At 33.2% G+C, this 24,157-nt stretch overlaps 1 protein-coding gene across 2 annotated transcripts; it reads left to right on the top strand.

The window, feature by feature from the left end:
• The first annotated feature begins 1,467 nt into the window (after positions 1-1,467).
• Positions 1,468-2,858, top strand: LOC107950851 (LOB domain-containing protein 27). Of its 2 annotated transcripts, none has more exons than XM_041090053.1 (2): positions 1,468-2,383; positions 2,474-2,858. In XM_041090053.1, the coding sequence occupies exons 1-2, from the start codon at positions 1,599-1,601 to the stop codon at positions 2,589-2,591; spliced, it is 903 nt and encodes a 300-aa protein (XP_040945987.1). In that variant the 5' UTR covers positions 1,468-1,598; the 3' UTR covers positions 2,592-2,858. The 2 variants fall into 2 exon arrangements, with proteins under 2 accessions (XP_040945987.1, XP_016741280.2); XM_016885791.2 differs by having other exon boundaries at positions 1,475-2,383; positions 2,486-2,858.
• Positions 2,859-24,157: the final 21,299 nt, after the last annotated feature.

The raw sequence follows: 24,157 nt of genomic DNA, 5'->3' as shown, positions 1-24,157 counted from the left end.
AATGAAAAAGTTGAAAACAATGAATTATGCATTAAATTTACTTTATATGGAGTCCTTTTAGAAGTTACTTTTTATTTTCATAACCTTTAAAATTTTTTAATAAGCATTATTATCTTCTACATTCTTAGTTAAGTAAAAAATACTCTATAACCGGCTATGGGTTGATATAATTTATTTTTAGGTATAGTAAAATAATAATCAAATATTAATTTCTTTTTCTTTCTTTTTTTATTTCACAAATAGACATGAAAATTTGACAAGTGTCACTTATTATTATTATTTTACTATATCTCATACGACACTTGTCAGCCCTTAATCATGTTTGTGGAGTCTAAAAACTCTGTTGGCAGTACACCAAATAATTTTCCTTAAATAATTAAAAAAGACACTTGGCATCATCTTAGACATGTTTGTGGAGGGTTTTTTTTTTTAATTTCACTGGCCATGGACAGAATAATTACCCTTTTAATAAGTTATACTTTAATTTAAGAGAAATTTTTTGGTATACTACCAGTAAAGCTTTTAAACCCCACAAGATTGCCTTATAGGGATATAGTAAAATACTTTTAAAAAAAAATTAAAAAAAGAGACGAATGTGTTGTGGAATAAAAAAAGTGAATTGTCAAGATATCAAATACTCACTCTTAGTCTAATTATTTACTTATTTTTTCATTTATAGTATGAAAAATATATACCAAACACGTTTTTACTATTTTCATTATTTAAAACAAATTTCTATTTTTATTTACCAAACCTATTTTTTCAAGTCTCGAAAAATAAAAATGAAAATTATTTTCTGAAAATAAAAACGGAGGGTGTTCTCGGAAATCAAACGCACCCTTACTTTCCTATTTTTAAATTTCAAATTATTTTTATTTGAAAAAATATATTTTAAATTAATATTTAAAAAAATCAAATTAATCAAATTTAAAAAACTTCTCATCATCTATATTAATCCTTATTTGTATAAAATCTTCAAATTAACTCAAAAAATATTAAATTTGTGACACACTTATAAAAATATTAAAAATAACTTCTCATCGTTTAAAAGAATTCCTCTGAATTACTTTTCAAAATCTAATATAAAGAAAATATTCTTTTCGCCCAATTTGTTTTTTCAAAACTCACAGTTTGTTTGGTTAAAAAATAAAAATTAAGTTATCCTACTTTTTATTATTTAAAAATCAATTTTAAATTTGGATTAAATTGTCCTGTCACCTATAATTTAGAAGGAGATTTAAAATTGGAAGGAGAAGAAATGTGAAATTAAATAGAGTGAAGGGAGTAAGAGCAAATTTTAAGGCATTTGATTATGAAATGTAATTTCAGGCCTGTTGAAAATCTAAGTATATATATTTATACATATTTACTTAGCATTCTCCATCTTTTACTGAGTCCTTTTTTTAGCAATCCAACAAATCCGCTCATATCAGACCTGTTCAGCTCAATTTGCTACCCTTTTCAGTTTCATCTTTCAACAATAATCTCTCTCTCTAATCCCCTTTTCTTCTTCTTCTTCTTCATTCTTCTTTTCTTTCATCAATTTATCTGACCATTTCATTGATTCCTCAACACACACACACACTTGAAATGCAACCATGACCCTCAAGGGTGGCGCCACCAGTGCCTGCGCCGCATGCAAGTACCAACGCCGTAAGTGCATCCCTGAATGTCTTCTTGCCCCTTATTTCCCCGCCGATCAAACCAAAGTCTTTCAAAACGCTCATAAATTGTTCGGCGTTAGCAATATTGTTAAGATACTACGAAGCTTAGATCCTTCCCAACATGCCGAAGCAATGCGTTCCATCAAATATCAAGCCAATGTCCGTGATCGCTTCCCGGTTTACGGTTGTTTGGGTGTCATTCGTCAGCTTTATTATCAGATTCAGATGTTGGAAGAGGAAATGCATACCGTACTTACACAACTCGAGATGTATAGACAACACCATCATCACCAACAACAACAACAGCAACATCAGCACCAGCACCAAATTTCATCAATGGCGGACGATGTCATTTCTCAGTTAGAACTCGGCATGGCATCGTCTAACAATGCTCTTCCTCTCTTTAATCAAGTTACTCATCAACCCTACACTATGCAAAACACTTACTCCTCCTCAGACATCGATTCTCCTCCTAAAGACAATGTAGAAAACAATTCTTTGTGGATCCAACATCTTTTTTTCGACACTAATAATCACGGTACTAGCAACAATGATAGTCCCATTGCCATTCAATCTCAGTTATTGGTCCCTAACTCCGAACCCTTAGCCGATACTCAACACCAAGTGGTTCAAGATTACGATGAAATTCATCCCTTTTTCGATTCCATCGACGACAGACAATCTTATATTGATACCAAAGATGCCGAAGACTCCAGCAGGTAACAACAACCACCATCTAATTTCTTAAAACATTCAAACAAAACCGATATTTTTTTATTCATAATTTATGATTGGAGAAATGAATATAGAGCAAAATGCAGTTCAGAAGAATCACTCAAAGAGACAACGCAATTAATGGTGGGGAATGTTGGAAGCAAAGATTTGAAAAGTGCAGCCGCTTGTTTCAGTCTCGCCAGTGTCAACTGATCAGCTGCCACCCAAAAAAACTAGTACTGCAACTCCCATTCCTTTCTTCTTTTTCTTTTTCTTTTTTCTTAATCAGATCTTATATAGTGCACATCCCACAATTTTGAGTTTTTTTTTTCTTTATTGTAAAGTTTTAATATATATTATATACATATATATATATATTTGGTAATTTTGGTAAATGATTTTACATTCAGTATTCACACTGCTGAAATAAGTGTTAATTCTTTTTTTCACTAGATAATAATAAACTTCCTTTTTTCCCAAGTTTAGATGATTATAGCCATTTACATCATCCTTTTTGTAAGTACTTGTGTTGCATATTGGATAGGGATACTTTGATATTGGGTTAAATTTAATTCATTAATTTTTTTTATCCATTAACTTTTTAATTTATGAATCATCATTATTCATAGCTTGGTTCATGAATATAATTCTCCAAAAACTCTCTAAATAAATAATTATAATAATTTTTTATTAAGTTCATATATTATTATTATTATTATTAGATATTTTATCACTTGAATCTAATTTAATTTGGTGTGGATAGTATCTGAATATGATATTTCTTTGTGGAATTCTTGCTTAATTTTATTTTTATCTTTAAATAAATTTGATTTAACAAATTTCAATTTTTAAAAGATTTGAATCTTCACTCAAATATTATGCATACTTATTCAAAAATATTATAAAATCAATTTGATATGTTATTTAAAATATAAAGACTAAATATAATTAGTTTATTTGATAAATATAAATTTATATTTTATATTTTTCATTTTCAAAGTTTCAAATATGTTTGGATATAAATTTGCTTTTGAATAATCATTGAGTGTCTAATTGTGTTCACCATATGTGTCTTATAGCGTAGGTGCAATGTCAAAAATTGTGTGATGAGATTTAAGATTAAAAATTTTGTATTAAAATTATTTTTTAATTTTTTAGAAGAAAAAAATTTATCAAGCTAAAAAGAATTAAATTGAATTAATAAGATTTGAAAGGACTAAGTTGGAATTATATAATTTTATGGAGTGAGCCTAAATATATATATATTGAAATAAACCTTAATTGTTGAAAAACATAAATTCAAAATTCAAATATTAAACTAGAAATAAAAAATTATCACTTATAATTAGACCTGATCATGGGTCGGGCCACTCGCCCTGACCCGAAGGCTGCCTGAAATGTGGGAGGGTTCGGGTAAGGTATTTTTGGCCCGGGCCTGGCTTGGTCCGAATTTACTAAAAGACAAAAAAAATCTTCTCTTTTTTTTTGTTTTTGAATTTTATTTTCTGGTTGTTTTCTCCCTATTTTGCTACCACTTTACTATTATGTTGTTGCTATTTTTATTGTTATTGTTTGGATATTGTATAAAACTTATTTTATTGTTAATTTTGTTATAATTTTAAAGACATTTGTTAATTTTGTTATTATTTTAAAGGCATTTGTTAATTTTGTTATTATTTTAGAGGCATTTGCTTGTTAAGTTGTATTTATTTTAGTGTTATTTAAGTCTAAATATTTTTTAAAATTTATTTTCAATTTGTTGAGAAGTATTTATTTTGATGTTTTTAGTATTTTTGATTTATTATATATATTTAAAAATTATATAAGAATAATATAAAAAATTAATATGGGCGGACCGGGTCGGGGACAGGATTTTTGGGCCCGGTCGAGCTTGGGCCTAGTAAATGAGCCTAAATTTTTAGTTGAGCTTGGCCCAAACCTGGCCCGGCCCAACCCATGAGCACCTCTACTTATAATTGATAGTTTACTTTTAGGAGAAAATTTATTGAATAAATAGATATGTAATTAGATCTGATTATGGGTTGGATTAACCGTCCAAGTTCGGGAGAACTGATATTGTTGTTACCTTCATTTTCTTCAGTTTTTTTTTCTTGTGTAGCTTTGTGAAGAGTGAGAACTCCATTTCAGTTTCATCTAATTTTCATGCTATTTCAGTATCTGGTGATAGTTTTGGTGCTAGTTCAATAATTGCTGATATGTTGGTATTGGCTTATGTGAACAATATGAAAAGTCATTTAGCATTTGAAGCTTTTAAGAGAGCCGGTGACTATGGCTTTAAGTTGTCAGCTGCATCTTGTAATCCTCTATTGAGAGCTTTGGTGAAGGAGGATAAGATTGTAGATGTGGAGTATGTGTATAAAGAGATTATTGGAAGGAGAATTAAAGTTAATGCAATAACTTTTAATACGGTGATCAATGGACTGTGTAAAGTTGGGAAATTGAATAAGGCTAGTGATGTTTATTCAGGAAATGAAAGCATGGGGGGCCTTGCCAGATGTAATTACCTATAATGCTCTTTATCTCTGGTTATTACAAGAAAGGTAGGATGTATAAAGCTGATGCTATTTTGAAGCGGCTAAAGCCTTCTTTGTATTTTTTTTTTTACTTTACGAGGAATTTTCTTTTGTTTACTCCTTTTGTTGTTGAGAATGAAGACAGTGTTGAGATCCTATACTTTAATGGCGTATAATCTTAGCAAAAACTTTATATTTTTTGTTAGCAATCTGAAAATATATTTTTATTAATAATTAAATCATGAACACCAACTTCTTTTTCCCTCAATTCTAGCATTGCTATTATAAACTCACCATTTTCCGAGACTTCATTATTTCATAGTTGTTTTGTTGTCATTCTGCCGTTATTTGACTATTATAATGTTACTTGAAATATTTACAATATTTATTTATAGACATAAGAAGTATAAATAAAATAGAGATATACTTCTAATGACTATTAGAATTTAAAGTTTATCAAAACTTATCTAGATCTTGATGGACATCCACTTAATAAGATATTCATAACACTCTCCCTTAGATGTCCATTGGTAGATAATGTGTCTCGTTAAAACCATACTAAGATAAAAACCCTGTGGGAAAAAAATTCTTAGTGAAAGGAAAAAGAATACACATATCTATAATATGCATAATACGTTGCCTCATTAAAAACCTTACCAGGAAAACTCAATGGGGCAAAACCCATCATGAAAACATCACATACCTTTTTATATTCTATGTATTCAATCTTGAATACTAGTTTTTCAAATGACTATTTGAATGTATTTGCTAAGCATTTATATCACTATTATTTTGAAAGTCATGAGTGAGGGAAACTACTATTCACTATGTCAAATTTACCACAAATGTTCAAATTATTTCAATTCATATAAATGAACAATTTCCCGAGAATTTCAATATGCTTCTGGCATTCTAAATCCTTTAAGGATTTTAATATAAACTTCACTATATAGTGATTCATAAAAGGTTGTAACAACAACCATTAGACGCAAGTTAAATTTTTTATGAATTGTTAGTTTAACAATATATCTAAAAGTTATTGCATCCATCATAAAAGAATATTATATCTTTCATAATCAATGCTAGAACTTAGCAAAAAAATTCATATTTTTATGCCGCTTTTGCAAAACTGCTTCATTTGTACCCTCACTGACTTTATATCTTTAGATATTTGGACTGTTGGTCCAAAAACTCTACGAATTTGAGTTGCGTCTTTCTATTTTGACCAATCTATTCAATATCTACATTTCTCAATAGATTTATTCAAGATCCTTCTTTTATTTCATTATTTCAACAATAATATTGCATGCAAAACCATTGTTGATCACTCTTATTTTCGGTTCCACATTTTCTTGAATTGATATAACTTATCAAGATATCTTATTTTTACTATTTTAATCTTCAATTTCAGATACCTAAATCTCTTTTGGAGTTTTAGTTATGTCTTTGGTCTATTCTGGAGCACCCGTCTCCACTATATAACCATCTAGAAGAAATATTTTATTTTATGAGAATTTTCATATTTGGAACTTGTAATTGAGTTATCCTTATTGAACTTTCGATTCAAATTACTCTCCCTGGCTCATTACAAGTCATTATTTCTCTCCCCCTAATGCCGAGAAAACTATATCAAAATAGTAGTCACAAATCATGTATAATTGAATCTCCAAAATATTCAAAACGTATAATAAGACAAGGAGCTCGTAATTAATATATATTCCCAACTTTCGTTGATGATTCACTCATCTTTGTGCATTGTGGTGGATCAATTGGAATATATATGCACATACAAAAGTTCAAAGATGAGAAATATTTAGCTCTTGACCAAAAACCAACTGTAATGGGGAGTATTTATAACTTATTGGCTTGATGCATACAACACGTAAATAAACATAATCTCATGTTGAAATAGGAAGTTTAGTTCTCATAAATAATGGTTTAGATATTAATCAAAGACGTTCAATCAACAATTTCTTTAAATCATTATGCGCATAAATAACAAACTTTTACAAAAGTTTTTCAAACTCAATCAATAAAAGATTGAGATATAAACTCATCAGTATTAGAAAAATGAATTGTCTTAATTGCATGAACTAAAATTAATTATTTAAACAAGAAATCTTGCAAACGACAGATTGCAAGTTGGTAATACATACGCGATTATTTTGTAGATGCATCTACCAAAATCATATAATATCAAAGCCATCCACATGGTGTATGAATGCGCCCATATTCATTTCAAAAATGCAAGACATTAAATCTCAACTTTAGCTTGTGAGTTTCTAACAATCAATTTTTATTGAAAACAAACAATAAATGAGAATTCTTTCAGACCCCCTCTATTTTTTTATTTTCATTTTGGCAACTTTTACTTCTATATTATTGAATATGTCTTAAAATCTGAAAAATTCGTGGGAGGGGTCATTTTTGGATTCAGAATGGATAGATTCAAGAAATAAGAGTATTAAGGATACTCATTAGAAAAACTAATCCAATCCATAAAGATGTACCAGAAAATACAATATTTTTGTTTCTCAACCAACCATTAGGAGAAGCAAATACAACAGGTACACTAATCAGTAAGATTGATGAAGTAGTAATGCAAAAACAACCAATTGGAAAACAATAGTCATGTTTCTAATCCTCCAAGCTATCAACAAAAGAACTGTACCATTTGATCCCTCTATGATATTGACCAAAAAAAATTAATAAAGTGCAAGGTAGAGGGATTTTACCATGAATCGATTGATTCTATATGATTTATTTCCAACCCTTTAATCGCTTTTATTCGGACATGGGGTCAATGGTGATATCTTCTGGTTCTTTAATGAATGTCTATATGAATTCTCAATTAATTTTTGCATCATATAGGATCTAGGACGGTCTAACTGATCACGTCAAGTAGTAAATGCATTTGTTTTAGTAAACTTCTGGTTTACTTTAATATGCATTTCAATTGTACTAATAATGTCAATATAAATTATGACAAATTGATAATTTTACTGTCATTCATTTTACTTTGTATCCACATATAAGTATTATGTGACATTTACTACTAGAAATGTCTAAATTAATGTGAAGTCTAAACCACTATTTTCCAGGAGTACAATCGGTACATAACCAATGACTTTTTATGCATAAGTTTTCTCTCTTACAAGTTCTCAACAGTAATATTTTTCCATGTAATTTTAATAGAAAACTTATTCTGAATACTGTAGAGTTATACTCATAGTTAAAAAAAAACTTGCAACTTCAGGTGCATCCAACCATAATGAGCTTTAGATAGAATTACCATATTTTGTTGCTCATAAGTAGATATTTTACAGTCAAATATTTTACTTTCAATCCCTTAATGAGGATGATGACAAAATAAGATAACAAAGATAATCACAGTCAATTCAATTTAATAACAAGAGTAATCAATAACTCAATCCTTCTTTTTTTTTCATCCTTTCAGAATAAATATTTATAGCAATAGTGATTCATATGAAATATAATTTTTCTTCATTCACAATCTCAATATGAGATCCATTATAAATATATTTTAAAACCAATGGATTAACCATCACAAGATATTAATATATTAGCTCTTCTGGAGCTTTCGACTAATTTTGTACTACCAAATATTGGAGTAATATTGGTTTATATTTTCTTTTGCGTTTATTCGGGGAATGCAATATTTTTACTAGGATGAACTTATAAACGTCCCAAAAAATTCTTTATTTCATAATCACCATCGTAAACATGCATGAATTTTAAATCAAAATCTATCTATTCATGTTGTCATGATTAGTCTCCAATTATAATAAACATGATATAATAAATAAATTATAGTAAAATATACCTGAGATTCTTTAATATCATTGTTATCACCCTGGCTAAGTGGTTAAAGGCTCTAATAATTACCCATAGTGCGCAGGCCTCAATTGAAATAGCAGCAACTCTAGGAGGCAATCGACAATAGCAAAATTTGGGATATTTTTGTGACTTATGGAGAAAAACAATTTTATTACAACCTGGCCTAGCCCAATCTATAATCAGGTCTATATATAATAAATGTAAAATTTAAGATAATATAATCTTAAAAAGCAAAAATTCCTTTAATGATGTAACTCATCGTTTACTTATTATTTTTATTTAAAAAAAAATTACCCCATAATTTTCATTACATATTATCAATCGTATTTAAAAAATTAAATTAATGAAAATTTTAGGTTTCACTTGTTGAATTTGTTCACATGTCATTAAATAACCGTCCATGGATTTATATTGGATGCAAATTGAATTAGTAACACATTTAATATCATATAAATTAAGTTTAATTGTAAATTTTATCTTTTTATTTTACAAAGCTAAAAAGTTAATCCATAACCATTGTACTCTACTAAAACAAGGAAATTAGTCCAATTAAATAATTTTGTTAAACTTTATCATTAAATTGTTAACATAAAATTAAATAATTCCATGTGCAAGAAATTGCAAAACTTAGCAATTCAATAATTTATACAGCAAGTCATCAAAAACTAAGGTTTAAGTTAATGTGTTTACTAAAAATTGGATGAAATTTTGTATTTTTCATAAACTACAAACACCAAATTATAATAAATTAAAGTTGAAGAATTAACTTCTTAAATTTTAAAAAATTCAATCATGATATTTTAAGAACTATGAAGGCCACATTTCAACATTTTTTGGACCTTCATTTGTTCACATGCATTGATGCTCTCTTTCTCCTTTTTACATTTTAGAAAATCGATTAATTTTAGTTTTGATATTTTTATTATAGATATTTAAGTTTTATATTTTAATTTTTAATATAGCTTTACCTCTATAATTTATAATTTTATTAATTAATCCAAATAGTTAATATTATTAACTTTTCAATTAAAATATTATGTTTTGTATAATTTGAATGCTTTAGAGTTTTAGAAACTGACATACAACTTTCCATTTCTTTTAGGTTTACATTACTTTTCTTTACATTATAAGACAATTGTCAAATTTCAATTCTGAGCCTTATGCTGGAACTTAATATTTAATCTATATACTTTATTTTTTTACATAATTTAGTCCCTTCACTTTTATAATGTCATTAGTTAGTCTAAATAGTTAATATTGTTAATATTTCAATAAAAATGCTGACATCAATTTTTGTTAAAAACACTATTCCAACAAAAAAAATTATTTTGTCATGATCAGTTTGAATGAGTGTTTTTAAGAAATATTATAATCAGTATTTTCAATATTATTTTTATTATTAAAGATTTCCAAGTAAATATTTTTTAATTTCAAAATGTCAAACTAGATAATTTAATAGAAGAATTTTAATGGTGGTAACAACTAGATCTAAATTTTTAAAGCTAAAAAAGTAAATGGACTAATTTCTAAAAAAAAAAAAGTAAGGGGATTAAATTTCAAATGTATGAAGTGTATATGAACTTAAAGCATATTTTAACTTTCAAATTTTTACTCTATAATTTGACACAAACAAATTATAATTAACTCATGGTTTAAGATGACAACTATAGTAAGAACTCTTAAAATGAGAACCATGATAACCAAATTAGTTTTAGCCCTTAGATCAAAATGAATAAATCTAACTCTTCTATTTAAGATTTAATCTATCTCACTAAAATAAAGAGCACAACACCTAAACCATGTCTGGTTGGGGGAAATATGAATGCATTATTGTCTAATTCAACGGGACTACCACCAAACCATTGTTTGGTTGGGGGGAATACTCTATTACGACCCGTGTTGAATACGGGCTTATTCTAGGTAAATGGCGGTGCATCATTCAGTGCTTTCCCCACTGAATCCCCTTTTCTCACCATTCCCATTTTTCTTGTTAAGCTATACTAACAGCTTAGAAAACAACAAAGACTTAGGCTTTATTTCATTGTAAAACTCATATCTTTGAGTACAGGCTTCTCATAGTTTTATACACAAACGTAAGCATAACTAACTACTCAACTGTTGACTAACCGTACAACAGTTTTAACAACTACTAACAGCTTTACTAACTACTCTAACATTCCCCTGGTTCGGTTGACTTTTGAGCACCAAGTTCATTAAATGAGACAACACGTAGAGCACGTCGAAACAATGCAAAGTTCTTCGGTGTGATAGTTTTTGTGTGAACATCAGCAATCTGCTGATCTGACGGTACAAAATTAACTTGAAGCATGCCAGCAAGAATCTTCTCACGCACAAAGTGATGGTCAATATCAACATGCTTCATTCTGGCATGATGTGTGGGGTTCTCTGCCACGGACACTGCAGAAGAATTATCACCCCAAAAGACTGGTGTTTTTGCCATTGCTATACCTACTTCATCCATCAACTGCTTGATCCACAACAATTCAGATACACAGTTGGCTAGGCTGTGATACTCCACTTCAGCAGAGGATCGTGATACTACTGACTGCTTCTTTGAACACCAAGCAATCGGGTTTGGCCCTATGTACACAACATAGCCAGATGTAGAGCGACGATCATCAATAGATGAAGCCCAATCTGTATCCGAATAACACACCAGGTCTGGTTGGCCCTTTGAAAAATATAATCCATGATCTAACGTACCGGCCAAATACCTCAGCACATGTTTAACAGCTCGCCAATGAGTATCACTTGGAGAGTTCATAAACTGACTGAGCTTATTTACACAAAATGAAATATCAGGGCATGTGACACACACATATTGAAGCATTCCTACAACACTTCGATACAGATGAATACCAGAGAACAAAGGACTGTTGTCTGACACAGTCAACTTGGGCGTATTCACCATAGGCGTAGGAGTAGTCGCAGCCTCAACCATACCAGCTTTTTGCAGTAACTCCATGATATACTTCTTTTGGCTAAGCAACAGCCCCTAAGTTGTCCTTTGTACATCAAACCCTAAGAAGAAACTAAGATCGCCCATATCTTTCAGTGCAAACTTACTGTGAAGCTGGCGAACCACCTCACATGTGTCATGCGCAGAGCTCCCAGTAAGCACAATATCATCTACATACACCATGAGCAGTAGACACTTTCCCACTGATACTCGAATGAACAGTGACGAGTCTGCTTTGGACACTTGAAAACCAAGTTGAGCTGCCAAATAATGCTTAAGTGTTTGAAACCAAGCACGAGGGGCCTGGCGAAGGCCATATAGAGCCTTATTCAGTTTGCATACAAGCTTTTGCGCAGTACCATTTGATACCTCAAAACCAGGAGGTTGCTCCATATATATATCTTCAGTCAATTCACCATTAAGAAAGGCGTTATTGATATCAACCTGTTTTAACGGCCATACCTGCATAACAATAAGTGCAAGTATTGTCTGAATGGTTGAAGCCCGAACAACTAGACTGAAAGTGGCATGAAAATCAAGTCCTGCATACTGAGAGAATCCTTTGGCAACCAAGCGAGCTTTATACCGGTCTAGGGACCCATCTACCTTTGTTTTGACCTTAAACAACCACTTACATCCTATAGCCTGGCGATTTTCTGGTAAGGGACAAATGTCCCAAGTATTGTTGCGAATTAACGCCTGCAACTCCGTATGAATCACAGCATGCCAACATGCAGACTTCATAGCAGTATGAATGTCGCTAGAAACATCACTGGGTGAGAGAGACGATGTGCTGAGAAAAACTTTTGGCTTAAAGACTCCAGCTTTACTTCTGGTGACCATGGTATGAGTATTGCATGGAATAGACATAGCAGGTGAAGCATGATGGAGGACTGTTGTGGGGCAGGTGAAGAGGACATATGTGACTGTAGTGGGGCAGGTTAAGGAGACCTATGTGACTGAGATACAGGTACAGATACAGGTGGTTCATGATATGGTGACAACATAGGTGTAGATATAGAACGAGAAGAAACAGTAGCTGAAGGTCTAGTACATGGATGACAAGATGGAGACAGTACAAAAAGTCTAGAACTAGATGGAGTTGAAGCAACAGATGAGGTTGCTGAGACAGGGTTACTTTTGTATGGAAAGGTGGACTCATGAAAGGTAACACTTCGAAAGACATAGATTCTACCAGGTGCATCTTGAAACTTATAGCCTTTATGTGATGGTGAGTAACCTAAGAACACACAAGGGGTTGACCAAAATTGCAACTTTATTTTGTGAAAAGGTCTAAGATTAGGGAAACATAAGCAGCCAAAGGTTCTAATAAATGTGTAATCTGGTTGTGTGTGAAACAACTTTTCATACGGTGAGATGTTATCCAAGACGGAAGAAGGCAGACGATTGATCAAGTATACAGCGCTGCAAAATGCTTAACTCCAAAATGTCAAAGGCATGGACGCATGAGCGAGCATAGACAAGCTTGCTTCAACTATCTGCCTGTGCTTGCACTCAACCAGACCATTCTGAGCAGATGTGTAAGGGCAGGTATGTCGATGTAGTATTCTATGATGACTAAGATAGTTCTTCAGTACTTGGAACTCCCCTCCCCCATTAGTTTGCAAGGCTTTAAGCTTGCAATCTAGAGCACGTTCAGCCTGTCTGTGAAAATGTGGAAACACTGTAAACACATTAGACTTCTTCTGGAAAAAATACACCCAAGTGTAGCGTGTAAAAGCATCAGTGAACGCTACATAATAGCGAAAACCATTAGACAAAATTGGTGTTGGTCCCCAAACATCAGCAATAACCAACTGCAATGGAGAGGTATAGTCAGTGACTGATTTGGAAAGTGGAAGTTTGTGCTCTTTTCCCAAATGACATGTAACACATTCACTAGATTTATTATTGTCATCAAACTGTATATTAAAATGATGAAGAGCCCTTATAAGAATGGCTCGGCAAGGGTGTCCTAATCTAGAGTGCCAAATGCTAAATGGAAGCATCGAACTGGCTGTCAAACATTAAGCCTATTTAAAGTAAGCATAGTTTTTGATAGAACTGTTGAGGTGTATTTTATACAATCCACGATCAACTGACCCGCGAAGAAGAACCTCTCTGGTGTTGAGATCAGGAACTTGGCAGTGATTAGGAAGAAATTCAAACATGACATGATTATCTTTCGTGAACTTGGACACTGATAACAGATTCTTAGTAATGCCCGACACAAAAAGCAAAGATCGCATATATAAGGGACGAGAACGAGTGAGCAGGGATGACTGTCCTGTAGACAAAACAGGAAGAGCTGACCCATTCCCTACATACACTTTACTTGGTCCTTTGTAGGTAGCAATGTCACTGAGTGATACAACAGAGTTTGTAAAGTGATGCGTGGCACCAGAGTCTGGGTACCAGGAATTATCACCAACTGTATCAGGTGTTGCAACAAAAGCTTGATGTGGAGATACACTAGACGATGGAAGACTGACCTGCTGAGTAGGACTTCCAGCAAACACATTAGGCCAATTAGATGAAAAAGGAGTTGGAGAAAACCAACCTGGTGGACACCACGCTGTATTTGGCTGTGTTATGGGCAAAGAAGGTAAACACCATGGTGCAACTTAAGGACCTGCACCAACCATGTAGATATTTGCCTAAGAAGGAGGTCTATAATTGGCACTTTTGTAGGAAGCATCAAAACGATGATAGCAACGATCAACAAGATGCACAGGCTTGCCACACAATTGACATTGAATTTGCGAGGCAGAAGAGCGTCCTTGCCCACGCCCCCTATATGCTGAGGAAGGGCGATAAGATGGAGTATAACCAGTGGTATGCTCAGACGATTGATCAGTAACCACATTTACAGAACTAGAAGAGTCACCAAGAACAACCTGCTGTCTGGCTTCAGCATCGACAAGCATAGTTGCTACTCCTTGAACAGTGTATGGAACTTGACTTACTGTGATAATAGCAATCACTGATTCGTACTCAGGTGATAGACTATTGAGAATGGCAGTCACATGTTCTTGTTCACTAATAATCTCACCACAACTAGCAAGATTGTTACAGCATCCTTCTATTTTCATCAAGAACTCTTTCATGCTCAGATCACCTTTGCGTTGAGAATGCAAGGCTCATCTATAGGACATCAGTCTGGAGGTGGTTTGACTGCCATACAAGTTGAGGAGAGCAGTCCAGATTTGAGCGCTCGTGTCCTTTCCAATAAGATACGGGAGAACCGCTTGACTAATAGAAGACAACAGCCAAGAGGCTAGGACACTATCCTGCTGCTCAAAATGGGCAAAGTCTGAATTTTCATGAAGTGCACCACTATCATCAGATAAAAAATGAATGGGAGGAGTCGTTCTTGAATCCAAGAAGCTTTGAATCTTCCTTCCATTGTAATCATCAACAAGTCCCCAGCTTCATCTATTCTTCACTTAACTCTAAAACAAAATACCTGAGCCTATTTATGGTATCGATTTAACCTCCTTACTCAACCCGACAGCCCTCAGTCCCTTGGCTTGCTGGCTCCACCCATAGTTGAGCCATCGATGTCGATTTAACTATAGGTTCTTCTCTCTCTCTCTCTCTCTCTCTCTCTTGTTTCTTTTTCATTTTTCAAAATTTTTTTGAATTGGTTTTCTACAAAAAAAAAAAAAGAAAAAGAAAAAAGGTAAAAGAAAATTACAATTTTTTTATTATTTGTAATGTGCTAAACTACTAATTAAATTTATTAACTTCAGGGTTTGTTGGAGTACCGTGCTGTATTTGATTTTGGTCATCATAACTACATTCAGGTTAGTTGACTATCATGAAGTCTGTTAAGTTTGTGCTTCTCTAAGATGGTACTAGCTCCCCATGCATTTATATGAGTTGCAATTATTTTCTTTGTTTCAAGGAATTATATTTAGCTAAGCTGTAGATATTTGTTTTTGACTTTTCTAATTAGCAGGAAATATAAATTTGCTTGATTTTAAATTGAGTTGAAACAAATTGTGCATATTTACTATTGTACTATGTTGTGCTACTTGATTTTGCACTTATATTGCAGCGTACTGGCATGGTCTCTTTCTTATTTTTGTTTATAATACAAGGATTACAAGTTTACCTCTTTATGCATGGATGTTAATTTCGTGGTTTGAGTCAATGTTTCAACTCTAACATATATTGTAGTTCAAAATGAGATTAACTTGTCATGATGTTAATATATATATATTTCAAATACCTTTTCCTACTTGGATTTTTATTTGCATATGCGACTATGCTTACCTATCAGTGTTTTTAACTTTTCAGCCACTGCTCAGAGGTAGATTCCTACGAAATGAAAGACCAATTGAACGTACCTTCCAATTCCTACCTAAGAGACAACGTAATGAACGTAGCTCAGCCATCAAACCGTTAATAGCTCCAACTGCCAACAGAGATTCCACAAGAAGAGCATTGTCTCACTCCAACTCAACCTTTCTTAATGCTTTTCCTCATGCTAAGTTGAGACCCTCTAAAATAGCTGTAAGGTGTCTCCTTATCCACCGACATAGAAAAACCACATACATAAGTAACATCAGTATCTCAAGTCACTTATCCTATATACGTAGACGTGCCATTCCTCAACAAAGCCGCATCGGTGTTAAGTTTCATCCATCCTCTCTCCAGTGACGACCAATAAGACTTCATAATCGATGGATTCGGAGTAACCAATTACGAACAAGTTTGATTATAACTTCTTGCCCAAGTAAACTTGTATCCACTAGGTTTTGCATATAGTTATTACTATTACAAAATACAAAGAGGTTACAATTTTTCCATAGTAACCAACAAAAAATGGAGAACAAACTTTGCCATGTAAGATCATCTCTACCACATTTCCCTTCATCTTGCAGATTCCAAACCAACCATTCTTAAAGTGACATAGAGAAAAACATACCATGCGCATAGTTGGAACGACGAAAATGTACAAGTGTACACAATCGCAACAAGTAATAAAGTGACAAGTAAATGTCGAGTTATCGTACCCACAAGGACTGTAAAAAGAATTATTTATGAATGCTATTTAAAACACTTTGGTAAAGAAAAATATTTTGTTTAAAGAGGGCGATTAAAACCTAAGATTTTAAACTAAGTGAACTAAATAAATAAATCTCAAATGTATGATTTCAAAATACGATTTTAATCAAGATGACATAATTGTGTTAGATTAATTACATTTCTTAACTTAGAATTATTAAACTCATATTTATATTGTTGCGAATAAGTTCACGACAACTCGGTAATTTGCTAACTTATGAACATACTCACCTACCAAAATCCATTTATCTCTTGACTATATCCCTATGTTAATTCAACCGATTAAACAAATCTTAATAGGCAAATATGTTATTGCCCATACATACTTATTAAATCGAAATAATCTCTTGTACATATCCCTATGTCAATTCAAACAATTAGCTAAATTTAATAAGCACGTAAAAGACTATGTGAGGTAACAAAGTATCCTTACCTTGAAACAGTTTAATCACAATAATCTTGCAAGTTATGCAAGGCAAATGTATCGTCAGATACTATTGCAAATCTAACCCTCAGCTACCTTAGATGATTAAACATGCACTGATTAAGTATTGTGTCCATTAATTACAATTTCAATCCGTTTAAATAATTAATTCATTAGTTACCTAACAATTGTAATGGAAGAATAACTTAGTCATGATTTTACTTAATCAAGCATATTACCGAGGCCTATAACAACATAAACACAATTTCAATAATTTTAACAAATGAAATGCAATCAACCTAACACGAATTAAATTCAAGCTAAATTGATTAAATTAACCATTCCAACAACAAAAATATTCATAGATATGTTCAACATAACAACAACAAAAATTAAAGAGATAGGGAACAAGAATCAAATCTGGTGTTTTTCCGTGGCTTGACTAGTTGCTCCGTTCTTCCTTCTCCATTGTCCTCGTTGACCAAGGCTGCTATGAACACTTAATTGCTGCACCAAATAGCTGATGAATGCCCCTTTGCCAAGAGGAGAAATCAGAAAGAGAGCAAGGGAATTTTGGAATGGAAAAGAAGAGAGAAAGTGGAGAGAAGAGAGGAAAGATATGAATGCTTGAGGTGTGTTTCTAAAATGACCAGCCTAAGGGGGTTTTTATAGCTGAGGAGGGCTGGTAAAAATAGCTAAAATTATCATCCAAAGAGCCCTCCCTTGACCAGCCACACATGTGGCAAGGTTGATAGTTTCAACTTTGCTAATTTAGGCTTGGGGCAAATCTATAAAGCCACAAATTGTGTAGGGGTTTGAATCCAACTTGAACAAGTCCTCAAGGGCCTCTTTGCAAGCTTAAATAATCAGCTAATAAGCTGATTTGGGTCAGCTCTTGGGACGATTTTTGGGCTATCCATTTCTTGGTCGGTTCGGTTCACTCGGTTCAGTTCAACTGGACCACTTTTTCATAATTAATTAATAATAATTTATTAACCCAAATTAATTTGGATATAAATTAAAATTAATTATATTATGAATTAATACATATGATTTTGGACCGTCTTAGGTTGAAATTTAGTTCACCTTAATACTTCAAATTGCTTCTCAGTTTTGTGCTTCTGGCAGTGTCTGTCGAGCCATTTTTTGCCCTTTGTGCAAATCTGTCGAAAATAACCAAAATTCATCAAAATTAATTATAAAATTAAATAAAATTCAACATGTTTATATTTTAAGTGCACTTTAATTATTTTGTAAAAATTAATTATTTTTTCAACAAGAATTTTATCGAAACTGTATAATTTTAAGTTAAAAAGGGTATGTAAAAATGTGTAAATTTCCGTTTTTCCACACCCCTAAACTTAATTCATTGCTCGTCCCGAATAATGCACAAATTAAAAATAATTACTCAAAAAACACCTTTGAAAAATTTCTTTAGAATAACATTCTTCCCAGAATTATGAATTTAATATACTTAGGCTCAAAAATAAGAAATTTGATAGTTATACTACTTAAGTATGCATATCGTTCAAATTAATCTCAACAACTATTATGATAGAACAATTAGACTAAATGCTTCCTTAACAAGACATGTTAGCCCTTACCAATTTGATTTTATTTCCTTATTCAATATTAAGCTGCAGTCATTAAGTTTAACTTATGCCTTCATATGTTGAACATAGCAATTTCTCTCCACTAATGTAGGTAGCATAGAAAACTTGAATCAATAGGTCTTTAAAAAGGTTGTAACGTAGCTAGGCTAGAGGTAGGTAAAAGATAGATAAATTTAGGCTTTTAAACCCTAGACTAACCTTCAATCGGACCTTTGAAATAATTTCCCTCAATACACCAACTTACTTTGCTTTCACATGCTCCTTTGTACATCTATTTTCTTTCAAGTACATGTGCTCTTTTTTTTTTGAGCATTTTACTGTATGTACTACAATTTTTAGAGCATTTGATACTTCTTTCAACTCCCTCAAACTTATTTTCAAAGAATATTTTGAATAGTATTGAGTCTAGTGTTTAGGACAATTTAAAGATAATTAAGAGAGAAGTGATGGCTAAATATTGCAAAGGTTCAAATAAAATTAGGCCATATAGTCTCAAAGTTGGGTTTCAAAGGATAAAATTTCATCAAGGTTGGCTTGAAAGGCTCAAACGGCCCAAACAAGAGTTGCCTATATCATTTTCAACATTCCATACTTCTTAGGATTCCGCCTCAAGAAACCACTAAGTCAATTCTAGAGACTTAAAAATTCATGCATGCCTACCTTTCTTAAGGAACTAAAAATTTTATGGTACGATTTGCATGCTTTATTAAAAATACATTTATATCATTATTCAGCTAACATAACAATTTATTGAAATAATAGAACTTTATTTATACTGATGTTTAGCATACTGAAGCAACCTAAAAATTTCTGTACGGGCGCTAATCGAAGCGATTATTGAAAATTTGAAAACAATGTCTCGATTTTATTTGGAAATGAGTCGCCACCGATCTTTTTTTCTAGGTGTGATCGGACACCTAATAAATTCTCTTTTTAGAAGAAAAATTTATTTTTAAATTTTCCTAAAAAAGAGGTAATTTTAGGTCTGCGTGAAAATCCAAAGAAAATTAGGGTTCGGGAGTCGGTTACGCGCGAGGAAGGTATTAGCACCCTCGCGACGCCCAAAAACTGGTATCTTGTTAAACGCGTGTTGTCTTAATTTTCAAAAATACAAGTTCAATTTAATAGTTAATCGCGATCCGATCAAAATACGAAATTTTTTTAAACACGAAGATTTTTGAAATAATTATTTTTTTGAGAACACGAAAAATTTTTAAAACACGAGGATTTTAGAAACACGAAAATTCTTAAAAACACAAGGATTTTTTTTGAAACACGAAAATTTTTGAAAACACGGAAATTTTTAAAACACGGGAATTTTTTGGAAACATGAAAATTTTTGAAACACGATTAGTTTTTTTTAAAGGTACCGCATTTGACACGAATCAATGATATTCACCCCTACATGGCGATGAAATCATTGAATTAGTGTTAAATCGATTCAACTTAATATTTAATCGTGATTCTATTAAAACACGAGAAACCTTTTTTATTTTTAAAAAACACGAGAATTTTTTAATATCTTCGCTTTTTTTTAAAAGGGCGTCCCGTATTTAACACGAGCCACCGATATTCACCCAACATAGCGATGAAATCAATGACTTAATGCTAAATCGGTTCGTGGCCTCATGCATCAAAATTGTTCAATTTTAACGAATAAAATAAAATAAAATTAAAAAAAACATAAATATAAAATAAAAAGATTTAAAAATATGCAATAATATTAAAAACGAGACAACATTTAAATATTTAGACAAAATTAAAAGTTCAAGAATTTACCAAAACCCAAAGTTATGGGCTGCACAATTTTGGGCCTTTTCCTTTTTTTTTCTCTTTCTTTTCTCTTTTTTCTTTTTCTTTTCTTTTTTCTTTTTTTTCAGGTTGGGCCGCTGGGCGCTGGGCCGGATGCTGGCCTACTGCTGGAACGGGCCTGGGGCTGCTGGAGCTGCTGTTGGGCCTGGAGGCCTGCTGGGCCTTTGCTGGAATGGCCTGCTACTTACTTTTTTTGTTGCAGTTTTTTTTTAAAAAAAGCCTGCTGTTTGGGCCTAATCTGCTGGGCCTGCTGGGTGTTGTGGGTCTGCTGGCTGTTTTGGGTCGGGTTGCTAGTTCGGGTCGGGTTGGGTCGGGTCGGTTCGGTTCGACCCGACTGATTTAATTGCTTTTTTTATTCTTTTTTCTTTTTCTTTCCCCCCTTTCTTCTTCCTTCTTCTTCCTTCTTCTTTTTTTTCTTTTTTTTTCTTTTTTCTTCTCCTTCGTTCAGCCCCCGACGGCGCTTCCCCGGCCTGGTGCGATGGTCGGCGGCGGTGCGCGGTGGAGATCTCCTCTTCTTCTCCCCTTTTCCTTTTCTTCTTTTTCTTTTTCTTCCTTTGTCTTTCTCTTTTATTTTTGTTTGGTGTTTGCTTCTTGCTCTCTTTTTTTGCTTCTTGGTTGTTGTTTGCTTTGCTAGGTGCCGGCGATGGGAGTGCTGCGGCGGTGGGCACGGTGGAATTGGTGAGATGGCCGGCGATGTGCTGCTGTTTTTGCTTGATTTTTCTCTAAAAAAATTTTGTTGTTGTTTTTTTTTGCTTCCTTGCTTCCTCCAATTTTGGGGTTTGAAACCCCTTTTAAATTGTTGCTTTTTCTTCCTTTTTGCAGGTAGCAAGTGGGTTAGGGAAGGCTAGGTCGGCCGCCGCCTATTGCAGGCGCAAGTTGGACTGATTGCTGCCAGAGGGACCAAATCGTAAACGTAGCAAAATTTTTGGGGCTTAACTCGAGGCTTAACTCGCCTCTCGCAATATGAGTTGATTTTTGAAAAGCAGAAATTTAAAATACCTCAGCGTGCGACCTGAGGCTCAACTCACCTCTCGCAATATGAGTTGATTTTTTGAAAAGTAAAAAATGAAAAATACATCGATGTGACTCGAGGCTCAACTCACCTCTCGCAATATGAGTTGATTTTTGGAAAACAAAAATTTAAAATACCTCAGCGTGCGACCCGAGACTCAACTCACCTCTCGCAATATGAGTTGATTTTTGAAAAACAGAAATTTAAAAGAAATACATCGGCATGTGTCCAAGGCTCAACTCACCTCTCTCATTATGAGTTGATTTTTTGAAAAACAGAAATTGAAAAGAATACCTCGGCATGCGATCCGAGGCTCAACTCACCTCTCGCAATATGAGTTGATTTTTTTAAAAGACGAAATTTAAAAGAAATACCTCGGCATGTGACCTGAGGCTCAACTCACCCCTTGCAGTATGAGTTGATTTTTGAAAAACAGGAATTGAAAAATACCTCGGCGTGACCCGATGCTCAACTCACCTCTCGCAATATGAGTTGATTTTTGAAAAACAGAAATTTAAAAGAAATACCTCGGCATGGTCCAAGGCTCAACTCACCTCTCGCAATATGAGTTGATTTTTGGAAAACAGAAATTTAAAAGAAATACCTCGGCATGGTCCGAGGCTCAACTCACCTCTAGCAATATGAGTTGATTTTTTGAAAAACAGAAATTTAAAAGAAATACCTCAGCGTGACCCGAGGCTCAACTCACCTCTGTATTATGAGTTGATTTTTAAAAAAAGACATAAATTAAAAATACCTCAGCGTGACCCGAGGCTCAACTCACCTCTGTACTATGAGTTGATTTTTTGAAAAAAGCAGAAATTTAAAAATACCTCAGCGTGACCCGAGGCTCAACTCACCTCTGTATTATGAGTTGATTTGAAAAAAAAGACATAAATTACAAATACCTCAGCGTGACCCAAGGCTCAACTCACCTCTGTATTATGAGTTGATTTTTAAAAAAGACAGAAATTAAAAATACCTCAGCGTGACCCGAGGCTCAACTCACCTCTGTATTATGAGTTGATTTTTTGAAAAAAACAGAAATTAAATTAAAAAAATACCTCAGCGTGACCCGAGGCTCAACTCACATCTGTATTATGAGTTGATTTTTTGAAAAAAGCAGAAATTTAAAAAAATACCTCAGCGTGACCCGAGGCTCAACTCACCTCTGTATTATGAGTTGATTTTTTGAAAAAAAACAGAATTTTAAAAATATTTCTTGAAAGAAACAGGGTTTCAAAAAAACATCAGGTGAAACTAAAGCATTCTTCTTCATTGATTCTGTGCAGCTTTCTCCTAGTATTCCTTGCTTTACTGGTATACCTGTATATGTCATGTATGATGTTATTGCGATATGCACATGTTTGTCCTAAATGCTTTTGTGTCTACATGATCATGCAATGCACCGTGGGCTGTTTGTCACGTGCCCCACTTTTGATTTTTGTGAGGGTCCGCATTCATTTCCTCAATTATTGACTTTTCTCTCTGGTTTTGTACTCATCCTCAAGTCTTGTGAGTGATCCACATTTCTTCGTATATCACCCTCCTGCCCCCTTGTTGAACTTTGATTCTGCTTTGGGGCCCTTGTATTTATCAAATTCTCATCCAGGTAATGCTCAACATTCCTTTTGTTTAGAGTATGTCATCTTACTATTTATCATTTAAATGAATCAAACACAAGATGCATGACAAAAAAGGCAAAGTAGGCATGAAAGAAATACCTCATACTCAAATTATTTCAAAAGCAACAAAGAAAATTGACAAGGAATAGTTCAATAAAGAAAGTATCACAAAGAAAAGAAAGTGAATCCAATGGCTACAAATGCTTTAGATATCCAACGCATGAACTTCTCCACGTTTCTTCGTCCTGGATCTTTTCCGAGCACAGCTTCTCGTGTAAAAGATTTCGAGCTTCTAAGAATGCTTCAAATATTGTAACCTCGCCATTTGACTCCCCATTCAAGTCACTTTGCTTCTTCAAGCCCGAGCCCACTTCATTAGGACGCCCTTTTGGGTTTTCATCCTAATCCTCTTTGTTTATCAAGACCCCCTTTTCGGGTTTTCATCTTGATTTTTCTTTTTCTTTTCTTTTTTGTTTGTTTTTTTGTTTTTTTGTTTTTGTTTTTTTTTGTTTTTTTAGGCATAATATTTCTTTACAGCATCTGAGTTTACTGGATTAGGTAATTCTTTCCCATCCATCTCAGTGAGAATCAGAGCCCCTCCTGAGAATGCCTTTTTTTACAACGTATAACCCTTCCCAATTTGGCGACCATTTTCCTCGAAAGTCCTTTTGTATCGGGAGGATCTTTCTTAGTACCAGCTCCGCTTCGCAAAATTCTCTTGGCCGCACCTTTTTATCATGGGCCGTGATCATTCTTTTCTAGTACATCTGTCCATGGCAAATTGCCTTCAAGCATTTCCCTTCAATAAGGTTTAGCTGATCATATCGAGCTTGAACCCACTCTGATTT

This window comes from Gossypium hirsutum, chromosome D03 (assembly GCF_007990345.1).
Source record: "Gossypium hirsutum isolate 1008001.06 chromosome D03, Gossypium_hirsutum_v2.1, whole genome shotgun sequence".
In the NCBI taxonomy this organism is placed as follows: domain Eukaryota; kingdom Viridiplantae; phylum Streptophyta; class Magnoliopsida; order Malvales; family Malvaceae; genus Gossypium; species Gossypium hirsutum.
This window is presented reverse-complemented; position numbering and strand designations above follow the sequence as displayed.

What these genes read in the sequence shown, in the direction of transcription:
- LOC107950851 (XM_041090053.1), top strand. Translation starts at nt 1,599, where the DNA reads ATGACCCTCAAGGGTGGCGCCACCAGTGCCTGCGCCGCATGCAAGTAC. An exon ending in GATGCCGAAGACTCCAGCAG is followed by an intron (nt 2,384 to 2,473) that starts GTAACAACAACC and finishes AAATGAATATAG; the next exon opens with AGCAAAATGCAGTTCAGAAG.